The sequence below is a fragment of the Neopelma chrysocephalum genome, unplaced genomic scaffold, assembly GCF_003984885.1.
Source record: "Neopelma chrysocephalum unplaced genomic scaffold, ASM398488v2 Primary Assembly neopelma1_101, whole genome shotgun sequence".
Classification (NCBI taxonomy): Eukaryota; Metazoa; Chordata; class Aves; order Passeriformes; family Pipridae; genus Neopelma; species Neopelma chrysocephalum.
In genome coordinates, this window is record NW_020897764.1 from 1,086,289 (window position 1) to 1,101,035 (window position 14,747).

Genomic DNA, 14,747 nt, shown 5'->3' on the forward strand with positions numbered 1-14,747 from the left:
ATTTCTTATAGTCTGTTTATTATAGACATTGATGCTGGGGGGGTGGTAGCGAGCCTGGCTCTGCCTTCTGGCTGAACCCTCAGAGAAGTGTATTTGGATATGGTTTTCAAATCCTGCCTTTGTTCCTTTTCTTTCATTTCTGGGATGGGAAACAGCCTCTCTGTTCTTGTGCTGCTTTCAGGCTCCCTGGCACCGACATTCCAGAGGGGAAGGTGCTGCAGACACAGATCCCGGAGCACAGGGCTCTGTGCCAGGCTGCTGAGGTGGAGAAGGACACGCTCCTGGCACTGGTGACTGTGCTGCAGAAAAGGTAGAGCCTGATCCTGCCTGTCCTTTGTGAGATCCTGTGATTTGGGAACACTCAGAGTCTCTCTAACATGCAGCACAGCACATGGGTACAGTGGGATCCTTTCCTTAAATAGGGGCTTTTACATTTTTTTTTTCTGCTCAATTTTCCCTGCCTGGCTGATGATTCATTTCTTTTATTATCCTTTTAGAACAAAGGGCAGAAAAAAAAACGGAGCCATCTTCAAGCTTGCTGCACCAAGATAAAAGTGGCATTCCTGTATTTATACATTCATGGAATTATTTAGGCAGCAATATTATTCATCAGTAGTAAATACTGTAATTATAGTTATAATCTGACTTATGTTCCAAAGCTTCTCACATTCTTTTTAAGTTTCACTGTATACTTTCCTAAATTAATTTCTTCTGGTTTAACTGAAGCATAGCATTGATTTTTATTTGAAATTTCATTTTCTATTATTTAGTTTGATGTAAGATGATGTTAAAAACCAGCTATGTTTTAGGTGGACAAGGGAAGCAAAGTCTTTTCTCTTTGGACACCTTTCAGCTACTGCTATTTCCCCCCCCCCCCCCCAGTTAGGGAATGTGTGTTATTTTGATTCCCAAATCTGTATTCTAAAATAGGATGCATATTTTTTTATGTGTGCTTGTTAATACAATAAGCACAGTTTGCTTACTTGCTTTATTTGACAATGGTTATCATTCTCACTTGTCTAACTTTTCACCCTGTGTGATTAATCACAGAAAAAAATACATATATTTTTTTAAGAACCTTGGAAAAGATGCTTTTAAGGGCTAAATCCTGCAAATACATGGTGGGAAAATCGTTTTCATGTTTGTAAGCCCAGTGACTTTAACAGAGCTTTGCAATCAGATATAAGGATGGAGGTGTGATGGGTGAGATAGGGCCAGCACCAATGTGAGGTAATGAAGAAGAGAGCTGATGAAATGCACAGTAAAATGCACCATAGACTGATGATTCAGCAGCTCCACAGTTATCACACATTTATCAAGCAGGTAACATAAATTTTGTGAGACTGTGTGCAATAACTCTTGGATAATATAGCACCCAGTCAAATTTCAACATCAATATATGTAAAAAAAGCCCAAATAAATCAGGCATTCCTCCTTTCCCCTCCCCTTTTGGAGTGTAACAAAGCTCAGGTAACACAGATAATACTGAAATCAAGAGAATGGCACAGGAGAGGGTGAAAAGTGGGATTTTTCTACAGCATTTTGGCTTAAGTTATTGGCAAATTATGTAATTAAAAAAAAACAAGTAATCTTGTCATTTTTCCTCCACTTTTTGTCTAATGTGGATGCTACAGGAACACCTGGTCAGATGAAAGTTTGGTGAATTCAGAGCCACTGAGAGAAATAAAACATCTCGTGGCACATCCCCAGCCTGGGAATTCACTGCCACAGGAGGTCGAGTCCTGCCCGGAGCTGGATTTTTAAGACAGTGATATAATTTTATTATAGTTGTAATACTTATTTTTTTCTTTTTAGGTATGTCAGCTAGGAGTGAAATAAACTAATCAAATCTCTTGGTTCAGAGAGTAATCAGCATCCCCCGTGGGCTCAGGAAGGGAATTCTTTTATTCTGCACGTTGCAGTGAGGCAATTTGTGTTTCTCTCCGGCTTTAAACTCCTTTAAATCACTTGCTATCAGTCACTGCCCCACGAGATGCACCACTGACTGTATCTGTGGGTGCACATTAGATTCCTGTAGTTAATTTTCTAACATGTGTGGGGTGAATAGAGGCAGTTTGCTCCCCTGTGCTGCTCTGCAGAGTGAACCATCCGTTTCTTTCCCACTCACTCCCTTCCACGGCCAAGTTTATTAAAAGCGGCATCAAGTTCCTTTTCTTCCCTGAAGATAACTGACATAAACCAGTTAAATGCTGCACAGTGCTTCTATAAACTGTTTTCCTTCCAGATTTTCCCAGAGTGCTTAAAAAAATGCTGTTTGTTATTCCTGTACTAAAAGATCCCTCCTCAGCGATCCGCAGCTTTCCCGCTCATCCCAGTGGTGAACTCACACAAGTTAAGGGATCTTTGGGATCTAAGCAACCTCCAGTTACAAACCCATTATTTCTAACTGTACACATCAGTTAATTCTGTTTAGCATGTTTGGAAGATGTCATAGGAAACAATTTCACTGGGATTTCTGCCTTTGGATGCATGGAAAACTCTTCTCCCTCTGTTGGGAGCCGTGCAGCATGAAGCAGGATTCAGCACCAAGACTGATTTGACATAGACTTGACATAAATAAGCTGAACTCCCTTTTTGTTCTTTTTGCCTGTCAGGGTGGAGGAAAGCAGCAATAAAGCCTGGGAAGCTGAGAAGAGGCTTCAGGAACAGCAGTGCCAAAGTGTCATTTTGGAACAGGAGCTTGAAAAGCTGCAAACGGATCCAGGGAAAAACACCAGAGGACAGAAACCACCCCTGAGGAGCAGAACAGGTGAGGTGGAACACTCAGCCACAACTCTGCCCCCCGTTTCACCTCTGTGTTAGCAGCCAGCAACAACATTTGGGCTCCATCTGTCAAACCCAGACAAGGGCCTGACCTTGCACGTGGTGCCCGGGACCTGCCCACATTCAGTGGAACAACACAGGAGGGAAAATTCCAGCCCCTTTTAATTCAGGAGGGGTTTTTGCAACAGATTGAAGTGGGAACAGGATTTTTGCAACGTGGGGTGACAGTCTCCAGACTAAAACAAAAACAAAAAAAGGCTTGCTCCTGCTCTGTGTTGCCCCCACAGCCACTTCTGTGCTCCCTTTGCTCTCCTGCCTGAGGGATCCAGCTGAAGGTTAAGAGCAGGATTAAAGGACGCATCCCAATTTAAGGCCTGTCAGTGCCCATGAAAAACTAGTGCTGGTGATGAAGTAATTAGATCTGGTGTAATTTATTATCCCGTGAACGTGATAATCTCCTGCTATAAATATGAAAGCCTCACTGGCATAGTTAAAGGAGAAGAATTCATGGTGGATGTTAAAATTTTTATTTCCCTGATCAGGTCCTTTTATTGCTTAAGGACTCTGATTCTGTAAAGTGTCTAAACCAATAAAATGGCACATATTCTTAAGGAAACTTTTCCAGTGGTTTACCTTTTAATGTCTGTTTTCGTGAAGTAAAAAGGCTTTAAATGCCAGGAGATGAACAGCAGGAAGGGGAATTTCAATTGGGCAAATGTTGGGGTGGTGTCAGGCTGAGTTAGGGTGACCAGAGGGACCACAACCTTTATCCTGAATGAGGACTAAGTGCTTCAAACCAACTCCTCTCTGTAAAACATTCCTTAGAGCAGGATTGTTGTGCCCTTAGAAAGGGCTCCAGCCCACAGTCACTCATTCTCACGTGTTTTCCTGTGAGCACTGATTTTTTAGAGTTGCCTTACCTGTATTAACTGAGAGCCTGAGAGCAGAAAAACTTAGATCCTCATAGAAACCACGGATCTAAAAACAAAGTGCTGCAGCCTCTTGGATCCAGGACATTCCTCTTGGTAAGAGAGCAGTGCTGGGCCTCACAGAAGTCATGTCATGGGATGCCCTTTGTGATTCCCAGGAGGATTTGGAGGTGAGAGGCTTTGGGGCCCTCACATGGCTCTGCAGATGCCCAGAGGAAGCAATCAGGGTGTGTGTATGGACAGGTAGCAGCCAGGAGAGATTTGTGGGAATACAGCTCTCAGTGATACACTTTTTCCTGATTAAACAGCATAGGAGCATTTTAGTGCTGTCTTTTGGAGAATTTAACTGAGTTTTTGAGTGCTCAGACTTTTATACAACCTGGTGAAGGGTTGATGTGTTGTTCTGTTGTCACACATGTGCTCCATGTAGATTTTTCCTTGCAACCTCCAAGAGATAAAGGGATAAACTTTGAGGTCCTGAGCCATTTTGGTCAAGTTGTTGTGCTGTAATAAGGTAATTCACCTCTGGTAGTTGGCACTTCACAGCCAGAGGAAGCAGCAGCTCTTACCAGTGTGACAGATTCCTTCTCACTAAATATTTAGTTCATTAATCTTCTCTGCTTAAGGACTAAAAGCAAAAGTAGAAAAGGATTGGCAGTAAGACTAATAAGAAGAAATCCTCTCTAAATCCATAAGATGAGTAGGTAACAATCTACTTGGCTACCCTGCTTTGATGAGAGCTCAGCCCCTTGTGATGTGCCAAAACTCTCTGGAGTTTGTACAAAAACTGAGTCTGCAAGTCTGTAATTCACCTCTTCAGCAGAGCATGGGGGTTATCTGAATGCTTTCATGGCAGAGAGTTGAGGAAATAAGAGGAAATGAAAAGCTTGAATATAAAATAGAGACTAGAAAACCTGCTAATTAACATCACAGTTTCTTTTCTTTCTGAAAGTGCCAAATTAGAGAGAGCTGATCTAATTGCTAATCTAATGTTTCTAGTCTCTCCAGTTCAAGGGAAGTAGATAATGATGCTAAGTGGGTAGAAACAACCCAGTTGTGTTTTAAAATTATTCAGGCTTTTCATTTTCCATGCTTTTTTTTCTTTTTTTTTTTTTCCTGTCTTATCCAAATTCCAAATTATCAAAGAATTATCCCAGAGGAGGACAGGTAAGTAACAGCAGGTTTTCCTCAGCCCTGTAAAACACAGCCCCAAGATCAAAAGCATTTCTTGGTTACACAGCACAGCCTTTTCTTCTCCTTTGTTTTTGTCAGAGCTCAGGAGTTTCCAACCAGCTCCTTTTAGATATTCCACATTTAGTGTTCTAATACCAAACTTACTTATTTGAAGAGATTTGTTGTTCTGAGGGATATGAATTTCGAGAAGTGATACAGCAGTACAGTAGAATCACAGTGTTTTGGCTTCTCCAGTCCCAGTAGTAAATTTTGAATTATATTTTTGAATTATATTTTCTCTATAACCCTGAAAGAAGTTTCTGTGTCCCCTTGAAACGACAGGAGCTGCATCTTTGGGGTGGACAATCCTAAATAAATTTAGAACCTTAGTTTGAAGTGCACATTGAAGTACATTTAACTTGTGTTTATGCTGAAGGTCAAAGTGCTTTACAAAAGCTGTTTCAAAATATGCCACATGCAAACGTTGTCACAGACACTCAGGAAGCAACAGTTGCCATCATCTGAAACACATTTAAAAGGTTAACATCAAAATAATCCTTTTCAACTCTTCCTTGTCACTTGTTGTTTTGGTCACTTAAATATTATGGATTAATTATTTCCCTCTCACTTTAATATTATGGATTAGTTGTTCTCCTCTCTACACATGTAGGCACCTGTATTACTGCATTTAGCTCTGAAATGCAAATTCATCATGTTTTTATTTTGCTGAAAGGAGATTAAAATAAAAGTCTGTCCTATGTATTTACAGTATTATCATGGATATACATAGAATTTAATGGATTCCTTAGTATTTATTCACTGTTTCTTGAGGTTTACTCATTAAAAAAATTGCTTGTTTTACTAAAACTCTATTTTGTGATTAATTCTACAGTCCAGTCTGTGGGTCACTCAAGACTCCCCTTAAATGTGAGTGACAGGAAGGAGCTCCCTGCATTCCCCCTGTCCCAGCTGCCCCTGGAATCACAGGTAGAGGAGCTGAGCAGGAGGTGAGTTTTCCCTCTCTCTAAGCCATGTTTACCCTTTCCCACCTCAAAAAGGGAGGGAACAAGTGTTAACTCTGCTCTTTCTCACGCCTGTCACAAAATCACCAGAGATCCTGTGTTAAAGAGTCTCTTCCCCAAAACAGAAGAGCTGTTTTGATTTGCTTTGGAGCTCCACAGCTCACAGGAAAGTTTTCCCTTTGTTTCCTCCTAGGCTCGTGATCCAGCTGGATGAGAACAAAGCTCTGCAGGCTGCTTTGGAATCAACTGTGAGAAAGAAAGAGGAAGATTTTAAACTGTATCAAGACACAATGGAGCACGTGAAGAAAATCTTTTTACAGGCCATTGAGCAGCAGAAACAGGAGAAGAGTTAAGGGAGACATCCCGAGTTCTTTGGGCTGCAGAGCAGGGAGAGAGAGCCCAGGCATCGTGCCCGGGAATTGGAGCAGTGGCAGTGTAGTTTTGCAGCCTCAGATCTTCAGCATTTACAGGAGAGGATGAGAAACAGAGATGAAATACAAAAAGTAGAGGTTTCATGTGTCAGCAGATTCTGTCTGTGAGTTGGCAAGCAGGGCTGCACAGGCTGGAGTTGGTGCACTTAGAAAGCTGCAGTTCCGCAGTGGGATTTTGGGCAAAACATCTCTGGTTTCAACACAGTGTTCCCTGAGAGGGCTCAATATTCAATGTGCCTTTATCAGCTCAGGAAGGAATTTGCTGTACAAAAGTTAGGCCAGCCCCCTTCCTTGGAACAAACTGAGTTCTGTTTTTATCAGCACACTGATACCTGTCTGTCTCAGGCTTTCTGTAGCATTTCAGTGCTGAGGGACAGGGTTAGCCTGGCCTGTGAATGTCTGCAAGTGAATTTTGGGGTGGCTCCACTCACCCTTCCAGCCTGTTTCTTTGCTTGAAGAGGTTTCTGAAACTCAGTGGAGTTTCCTCTGAAAAGCTGCACTGTGCAGATCACCCCTGCAATGAGTCAGACCTACCTTTAAACTCAGCTCATTCCAAATTCACCATCCAGGTTATGAATTCCCTATTTCTGGGTCTCTGCATCCATCCATCAGGCAGATCTTGTTCTCTCTCTGGGAAGAAATGCCACAAAACACAGGCAGGTCCTCACTGCAGCAGTGCTGGGACTTCTGGAGGTGCTGCCAGCCCTGCCAGCTCTGTCCTTCTCTCCTGCAGCACAGTGAGAACACGGAGTGCAAGCTAATAAGGCATTAACATGCATCCTGCCAGGAAGAGCAGCCTTGGGGATTTCAGGCAAATGGAGAGCCAGTCATTTTTGTACAGTGCTGCTTTTGTTTCTCAGCTGAAAGTCTTGAAAGCTCTTCTTTTTCTGCTTTGCTTTGTCAGCCTCTTTCTCTGAGCCTGAAGTTTGCGAGGCTTTAATCCCGGACAACGCCACCAGGGCAAAGTGGATTTTTGTGGAGGAAAAACTCCCACTCCTTGTGCTCCCTTCCCCAGCACAGGGGTCTCATCCTGACTCCCCTTGTGCAGAGTGAAAAAGAGCAGAGCAGGAGTTACTCCAGGTTTGTTGTCCCTGCCTTTTTTCCTGCTTAGATTCAAAGATATCTCTTTTCAGACAGTTCATGGAGTCGCTGATGGAGGAAGTCACGGAGCTGAGGATAAACTCAGCTCCTGGGAGTTACTCTCTGTACTTCCCAGCCCTGCCCTGCTCCCCCAGCACTGCCCTAGAGCTCAGCAAAGCTGTCAGGTGCCTCTCTTGCAAAAAGCAGGACCAAAACACTTCATTGCCACATTTTCCTTCCTCACTCTGCCAGTTGCATCAGAGGAAAAAGCATCTTGCAACCTGTGATCGTCCCTGGACAACTTGAGGAATAAATCCTGGGTTGAGAGAGACACAGTTTCACCCAAGTGAGCTGTGCTTTGTCCCTGTTCAGCTCCATCCTGATGATTATGTGGAGGGGAAGAAATCATCCCACCTCTGGCAGATATTTTAAGGACCTGCAGGAGTGGGCAGATCCCCTAGAAAAGCTGCCTGAGCCGGGGCAGGGCTGTGGAGACTGTGCTGTGCTAAATCCGGGCAGCTGGAGGTTCTCATTTCGCTTACGCAGGAGTGTGAATCCATAATATTTTCCCAGCAGTGGAGCAGAGCAATCTGCCTTCCTTCCTTGTCTCCTGTCCTGGTGAAGCAGTGGAAATCAAACCACTCTCCAGTACAACGGCTCTGAATCAGCCCGTGGAGCACAGGGAAGAAACTGGGATGTTACAGAACACATATGGCTCGCCAGCACACGCTGCAGACCTTTCTTTCAAGTGCTGCAACACTCATTTCTTTAAACATATGCTTGTTTGGGGTTGCACAGAAGCATTTTCCCTTTTTTTTTTTTTCTGCACACACACACACAGAGCCTTGACAAGGAATTAAACCACTATAAACCAGTTTATTTAGAGAGCCTGTACCTGTAAGTAGCTGTTTCTCATGGAAATGTGCAATCTGTCTCCCATCACGTAGTGGGGGGGGTCTGAACACAGCCCAGATTGTCCAGGGCTTCTCAGTTTTCACCTTCATTTTGAAATAAATTCCCTCTGCACTTCCACAGAGTGGCCTGCCTTTGAATTCTCCCCGTGCTGACTCTTGCAGCAACTGGTTCACAGCTTTCAAGGTATGAGACCAATTTTCTTTGCAGCACATGTCATTTTGTTGCTGAATATAAGAAACCCTGGCAGACTCTGGAAGCAGCAGCAGCCCCATGTATCCCAACCCATCACTCAGAGAACAAAATCAATGAAAATATTCTTCTCCCTGCCTGGAAAACCCCCTGGTGCTGGTCCTCAATCCTGGGATCCCTCTGGCACACTGGATGTGCTGTTTGAGCTACAATTCTTTTAGGGATGTAGCTGGACTTGATATGAAACTCCTCACAACCCCCTGCTTTCCTTGGAAGTTTCAGTGTTTTTATTTTCCTCCCGTTAAAATCCTGTGCTTCCATTCTCATTTGGATTTCTCTGACTTCAGTTCTCAGCCAGCCATTGTTAACCCTCTCTTGGATAAAAGCAGTGTGAGTCCCCAGCTTTTCCTCACTGGGACAACCTTCATCCAGTGAAAAGCTGTGCCAGAGGCATCTTTTTGATAAGCTCTGAGTTTTTTCAGTCTCTCACTGTAGCTGAAGGTGGTGACAGGCTAGAGGTGACACCCCTGGCACGGGCTGGTGGATGCAGTTAAGCTTAATTTTGCTGCAAATATTTGGCTGTGGACACTCCTTGTTAGGATCTGGCCACCTTTTAACTCCAAATACGAGTCCTCCAAGCACTTGGAGGTTTTATCCTGCCTTGGAGCTGGGCAGAGCATTCCCATAAATCAGCTATGAGGTGCCTGATGGATGCATTCCGTTTTAAAGAACAGCTGAACCCCTGGGAATAAATGATCTTTGATGAATTGTCATTGTTTTCCTCTGGGCCTGTGCCAGGTGTTTACCTGTGAAGAGCTCTCCAAAGTGGCTGTAACATGAATTAAGTTGCATCAGGGTGGTTAAATATAGATGTATCGACACAGGAGAGCTCTCCCTGCCCTGGGATCCACTTGGACAAGGGGCAGAGGATCAGCTGCTGGGACAAAGCTGATCCCACTGTAACAGCTCCAGTTTAGAGCCCTGGGTTGTGGATGGCTCGTTCCTAAGGCTCCAGAGCAGGACAGAGGTGTGAGGAGCAGATGGATTTCAGTCCCTCACATGGGTGAAATGGGGAGGAAGCTGGTGGCAAAGGGGAACTGAGCTGGAAAATGCTTTGCCAGCCCCTCCACAGCCCCAGTCAGCAGCTGCTACTGCCCTGCAAGCCACAGGGCCCTCATCCCATGCAGGACAAAAGGAATGAGGTTCATCTTTAAATGGAAAAAGAGCAGAGCCCCTGTGCTCTAAATTAAGCCATGGCTGAGCCAAGAAGGGTATTGGGTTTCTCCCTTCATCCTCTCCCCTCCCAGCCCAGCTCCCAGACGGCTGCTCCCGTGGGACAGGGTGGCCTCACTCCACAAATGCCACCTAAGTCCCTGGAGTCTCCACTTACAGCTCCCAAACCATCCACAGCCCTGGGCTCAGAGCAGCTCATTTGTCAGGGAGAAGAGTGGTCTGTGGGATGCACTGCAGCAGCAAGGGATGGGGGGGTCACTCCAGCCTGGCACTGACCTAACTGGGGCATTTTTTTGGGAATAGCAGAGGACTGTGAGGAGAGGAGCTGAAGGCAGTGGGGTTTGACCTGATGCTGGGTGGGAGGAGGTGGTGGGATCCTCCTTCAGAGTCCTTCCCTGGGGTGGCAGGAGGTCCTGGGACCACTGATGGAGTTGGTGTGGGCCATGGGGGACGGGCAGAGCCATTCTGGGGGTGGTGGGAGGGGTCCTGAGAGGGAACTTGGATGGGTGGGTGGGTGGGGGATACATTCCTTTCCCCTGAGCCATCCTGCTGGCAGGGAGGTGCCTGCTGAGGTCCTGGTGGGGTTGGCACGTTCCCAGTGACATGTTTGTGTGAGGAACCCCATGGAACAACCTAAAACAATCCATGTTGGACCAACAAGAGAGCAGGAGAGGGACTTTTGACAAGGACATGGAGTGATGGGACAAAATGGATTTAAACTGAAAGAAGGCAGGGTTAGATGAGATATTGGGAAGGAATTCTTCCCTCTGAGGGTGGTGAGGTGCTGGCACAGATTGCCCAGAGTAGCTGTGGCTGCCCCATCCCTGCAAGTGTCCAAGGCCAGTGGAAGGTGTCCCTGCCCATGGCAGGAGGGATTGGAACTACAGGAACTTTAATGTTCCTTGCAACCCAAACCATTCTAGCATTTCATGGTTAAAACCCTCTCTCCTTCCCATCCAAAGATCTGTTCCAGCAGCCAGGAGGTTTGTTTGGTGTCCCCATTAACATCTCCAGCTCATGCCAAGCCTCAATGGGACAGAGCCAAGCACTTTTCCTTGAACCATCTCCACCACCTTCCCACTCACTTCCTCGGACACTAAAGAGTGGCTTGGCCTCAGCTCCTGTGCCACAACTTCCAGCAACCCACCCAATATTTGAAAAAATACCATTTAAAGCATCTCAAAACCATAAACACTGAGGCAGTAAAACACAGAGGTGTCACCTGTGCTGAGGGAGACAGGCTGCTTACATTAAAAATAAATCATTATTTTAGAAATCAGGAGGGGGGTCAGTTAATTTTTTTAAAAACATATATAAATTAAAGCTGAATGATTTTTAACACCGTAGTTCCCAAAGCGTGATAAAACAAGCTCTGCCCAGCCCTTCACCGGTGTTGCATTTTGGATTGAGCAAGATCATGTTACTTGGGTTTAAAAAAAAAAAAAGAGATGAAAATTTATCATTGGCCTGAAACTGAAACTCCGTGGATGCCCAAGGAGAGCAGCACGATGGGGCTGTGACCCGGGAGCCCTCCTGGAATCCCTCACATCCACGAATTCAAGATCCCCCCACCTCCATCCCAACGGGCTCGTTGTGCCCCCGGCAGAGCGAACACTGAAAAAAAAGGATTTGGGGGATGTTTTTCTCTTCTTCATGGATTGGGATGGGGGGTGAGCGCGTTTGGGAGCCAGAGGGGTGACATGGATCTGTCAGTCCCCGGTGCCCCTTTCCTCGTGTCCTCCCTGTGTCTCCCCACACCGCGGGGAGCCGATGTCCCTCTGCATCCACAGACACGATTTTTCCCTCCTGCTGAGGCTCCTGGATGTGGCCATAAACCCCTCCCTGCCTGCCACAGGCAGAGGGAGAGTGAGGAATTGTGTCCCCGTCCTTATCTGCACCGATCTTTTAATTACTTCGCCTCTAAGCACGCAGTCAATTATGCCAAGGTCGGGAGCCAAGTCCCCGGGCAGGGCTGGAGCTGCAGCAGCAGGATGCAGGATACAGGCTGGGGCTCCGGGGCATCTGAGGGGCCGAATTCCGCCCCGGCTGCGGCAAATTAAAGTGGCTCATTAGGTGCTGAAGGTGTTGGCCACACAGCCGTGGGCAATGAGAGCCTCTCTCTACGCTCACCAGGTCAAAAATGACGCTAAAGAGCCTTTTTGTTGGCAGGCAGTGCTACAGCAAAGCTGGGCTGACCCCAGGGCTGCCCGTCCTGGAGGTGCCCCTCTGGAGCCTGGAACGCATCATCTCACCCCAAACCAGACAACCCGGGGAGGTATTTATAAAATCCGGGGTTCTCTGCCTTGTTTCTCTCCCCTGACCCTAAAGGCAGCTCAGGAGATGATCAGGGATGTTGGCCCCGGTGTGAGCTCTCCCCAGATCTCACAGGGATTTGGAAGGAAGATTTGGCCCCAGGGCAGGGGGATGGAGCTGATGCTGTGTTGGTTTGCTCCTGGCTGAGCTGTGTTTGCCCATCCTGAAATAACAGAGACCACGACCCAACCCAGCCCCTTCCTAGTGCTCCTGGTATTCCCTTCCTCTGCTGGGGATGCTGGAAGCTGAGAAGGAGCCCCCGAAGGTGATTTGTAGACAGCATGGAGTCCTTGAGGTTGGAAAAGACCTCTGAGATCATCAAACCCAACTGTTAACCCAGCACTGCCAAACCCACCACTAAACCACAACCCCAAACTGTGTTTTTTGAACACCTTCAGGGATGGTGATCCCACCACTTCCCTGGATAGCCTGTTCCAACGCCTGACCACCCTCCCAGTGAAGAAATTTTTCCTGATATCCAACCTAAACCTCCCCTGGTCCATCTTGAGGTTGTTTCCTCTCGTCTGGACGCTGATTACCTGGGAGCTGGAGATGCTGCAACCTCCGAGCCCCGCACGGATTTAAACTCCTCCAAGCCAGGGAGGAATTGCACCTTTTGGCTCCGTGCCTCACCTTCCCCGTCCCTGTGCAACGTGAGCTGCCCCCCCTCTCCCCCAAGGTGATGGGGGTCTACTCTCACCCTTACAGGGCCTTAAAGTGAGGACCCAAAACCCCCCTGGGAAGGAGCGGGTCCCTGCCTGGGGGCTGCCTTCCCCCGGGGCTCCCAGGGCCGGCCCCGGGCCGTGTCCCCTGGCTCGGGGTGAGCTTTGGCAGCCAGCACAGGTCCTCTCCAGCAGCTGCCGTGACAGACAGCTCCCGAGCCACCCCCCTCTGCAGTGCTGCTCTAAAATAAAAATACCTCCCGCCCGCTCCGCTCCACTCCCAGCCAAACTTCCTCCAGGGGCAAGGTGGGGGGACGGCAGCCCAAAAATACACCCGGCCGCCCCCCCCACCAAGCCGGGCTGAGGGATGCTGTAGGGCAAGTCAGCGGCCCCCCAAACCCTCTGTAGTTCCCCTCCGCTCCCCTTTTTTCCCCCCTCCTGTCCCCCCGTCGCGGTACTGGACGCTGGATCCCCGACCCTCGCCCGCCTCCCCCCGCGGCCCCGGGGCTCAAGGTCAGTAGCGGGGAGCGATGCGGGGCTGGGGGGAGCCACGCTGGGGGTGGGGACACGCTGTCCCCGTACTTCCAGGGCTCTTTGTCACCTCCGGCTGTCCCCAGCGCCCGGCCGGGGTGCGGGGGAGGCAGAGGGGAGCGGGGGGATGATGATGGTGATGATGATGATGATGCCCCGCGGCCTCTCGGACCACTGGGGACCCCCCCCTGCACCTGACTCGGCATCCCGGGAACGATCAGGAGTTCAACTTGTCCGAGGGGTCCCCCCGCCAGCCCCCCCATAGGGTCGTTCACCGCCTCCCGCCGGCTCCTTTGCGGGGTGGCCTTGCTCCCACTCTAAAAAAAAAAAAAAAGCTTTGGAAAGCATGGAAAGGAGGAAAAAAAAGCTTTTTAAAGGCACCTCCGTGCGTGCCCTCCCGCCGCAGGGGAACCGCAGCGCTCGCCCGCAGCGGCCCCGCACGGGGAGCGGCCGCGGGGTGACCCCTGAATTCCCCCTCGGGCTGAGCCCCAATTCCCCCCCGGGGTGAGCCCCGATTCCCCCCGGGGTGAGCCCCGATTTCCCCCCGGGGTGAGCCCCAATTCCCCCGGGAAACGCGTTTGCTTCACGCTTGGGAGGAGATCGGCTCACCCCGCATCGCTGCTCAGGACCCCCCCCGCCCGCCTCTAAAAACCTCAGTGACCAAATAAAAACAAACACTTAAAACTATGATAATATTTTTTTAATTTTATTTTGAATTTTGTATTTAATTACTTTAATAATCGCGCAGTAGCTTTGAGATGCGGGCGCCAAAGCAGAGAGTGACCCAGTCGCTTTTTACTCCGTAATCCCTGGGGGCTCCCACACGCGGGGATGGTTCCTCTCCCCCCGCATCCCACATCCCGCATCCCTGCTGCTCCAGCCCTGAACCGTGTTTTGGCAGCTGCCGGACAGGCGGTCGGGAGGCTGCAGAGCGGCACAGCACGTCGTGCCGGGGTTAATTAGCCTTGGCGGGAGTAATTAGCCGGGGGCTAATTGCGGGGCTGGGTGTCGGCACCCTCCGAATGCTGCAGATGCCGCCGGGAGGCTCAGATGTGTCTGCGGCGTCCTAAGGCTCCTGGCTGGGAGGAATTTGGGACCACGGGGCTTTTGGAGCCCCCCCAAGAGCTGGAGGTTGGGCAAAACCTCGGCAGAAGGTGAGCAGCAGCTCAGGGAAGAGGAGTTGGGGTGTCCCATCACATCCTCTCCACCACTGCTGTCTCCGTGCTCTCTGCTGGATCCCCTCCAAGGATGCAACTAGGAATTAGGGGGGGGTGCATATTGGAGGAGACCCATCCTGGGCAGCCGGCATCCAGGAGCATCTCTGAAAATCGGGATGAATGGGAAGAGCCCCTTATCAGGAACACCTGGCTGAGCCACCCCCCAAATCCTGGCTCCTGGGGGGGGTTTGCAGCAACTTCTCTCTTTGCACCTGAGTTCACACCCCAGGTGTGACCCCCCTTCTCCTTCCCCTCAGCTTCCAGCCTT

The 14,747-nt window shown here is 48.6% G+C and overlaps 1 protein-coding gene across 1 annotated transcript in view; it reads left to right on the forward strand.

Moving 5' to 3' along the window:
* Nucleotides 1-8,451, forward strand: part of CCDC13 (coiled-coil domain containing 13) — a 29,137-nt gene extending 20,686 nt beyond the window's left edge. The window contains exons 13-16 of the mRNA XM_027695465.1: nt 182-310; nt 2,616-2,775; nt 5,784-5,893; nt 6,102-8,451. Coding sequence (XP_027551266.1) covers nt 182-310; nt 2,616-2,775; nt 5,784-5,893; nt 6,102-6,261 — 559 coding nt within the window. The 3' untranslated portion in view covers nt 6,262-8,451. The remainder of the gene's footprint in view (nt 1-181; nt 311-2,615; nt 2,776-5,783; nt 5,894-6,101) is intronic.
* The last annotated feature ends 6,296 nt before the right edge of the window (nt 8,452-14,747 follow it).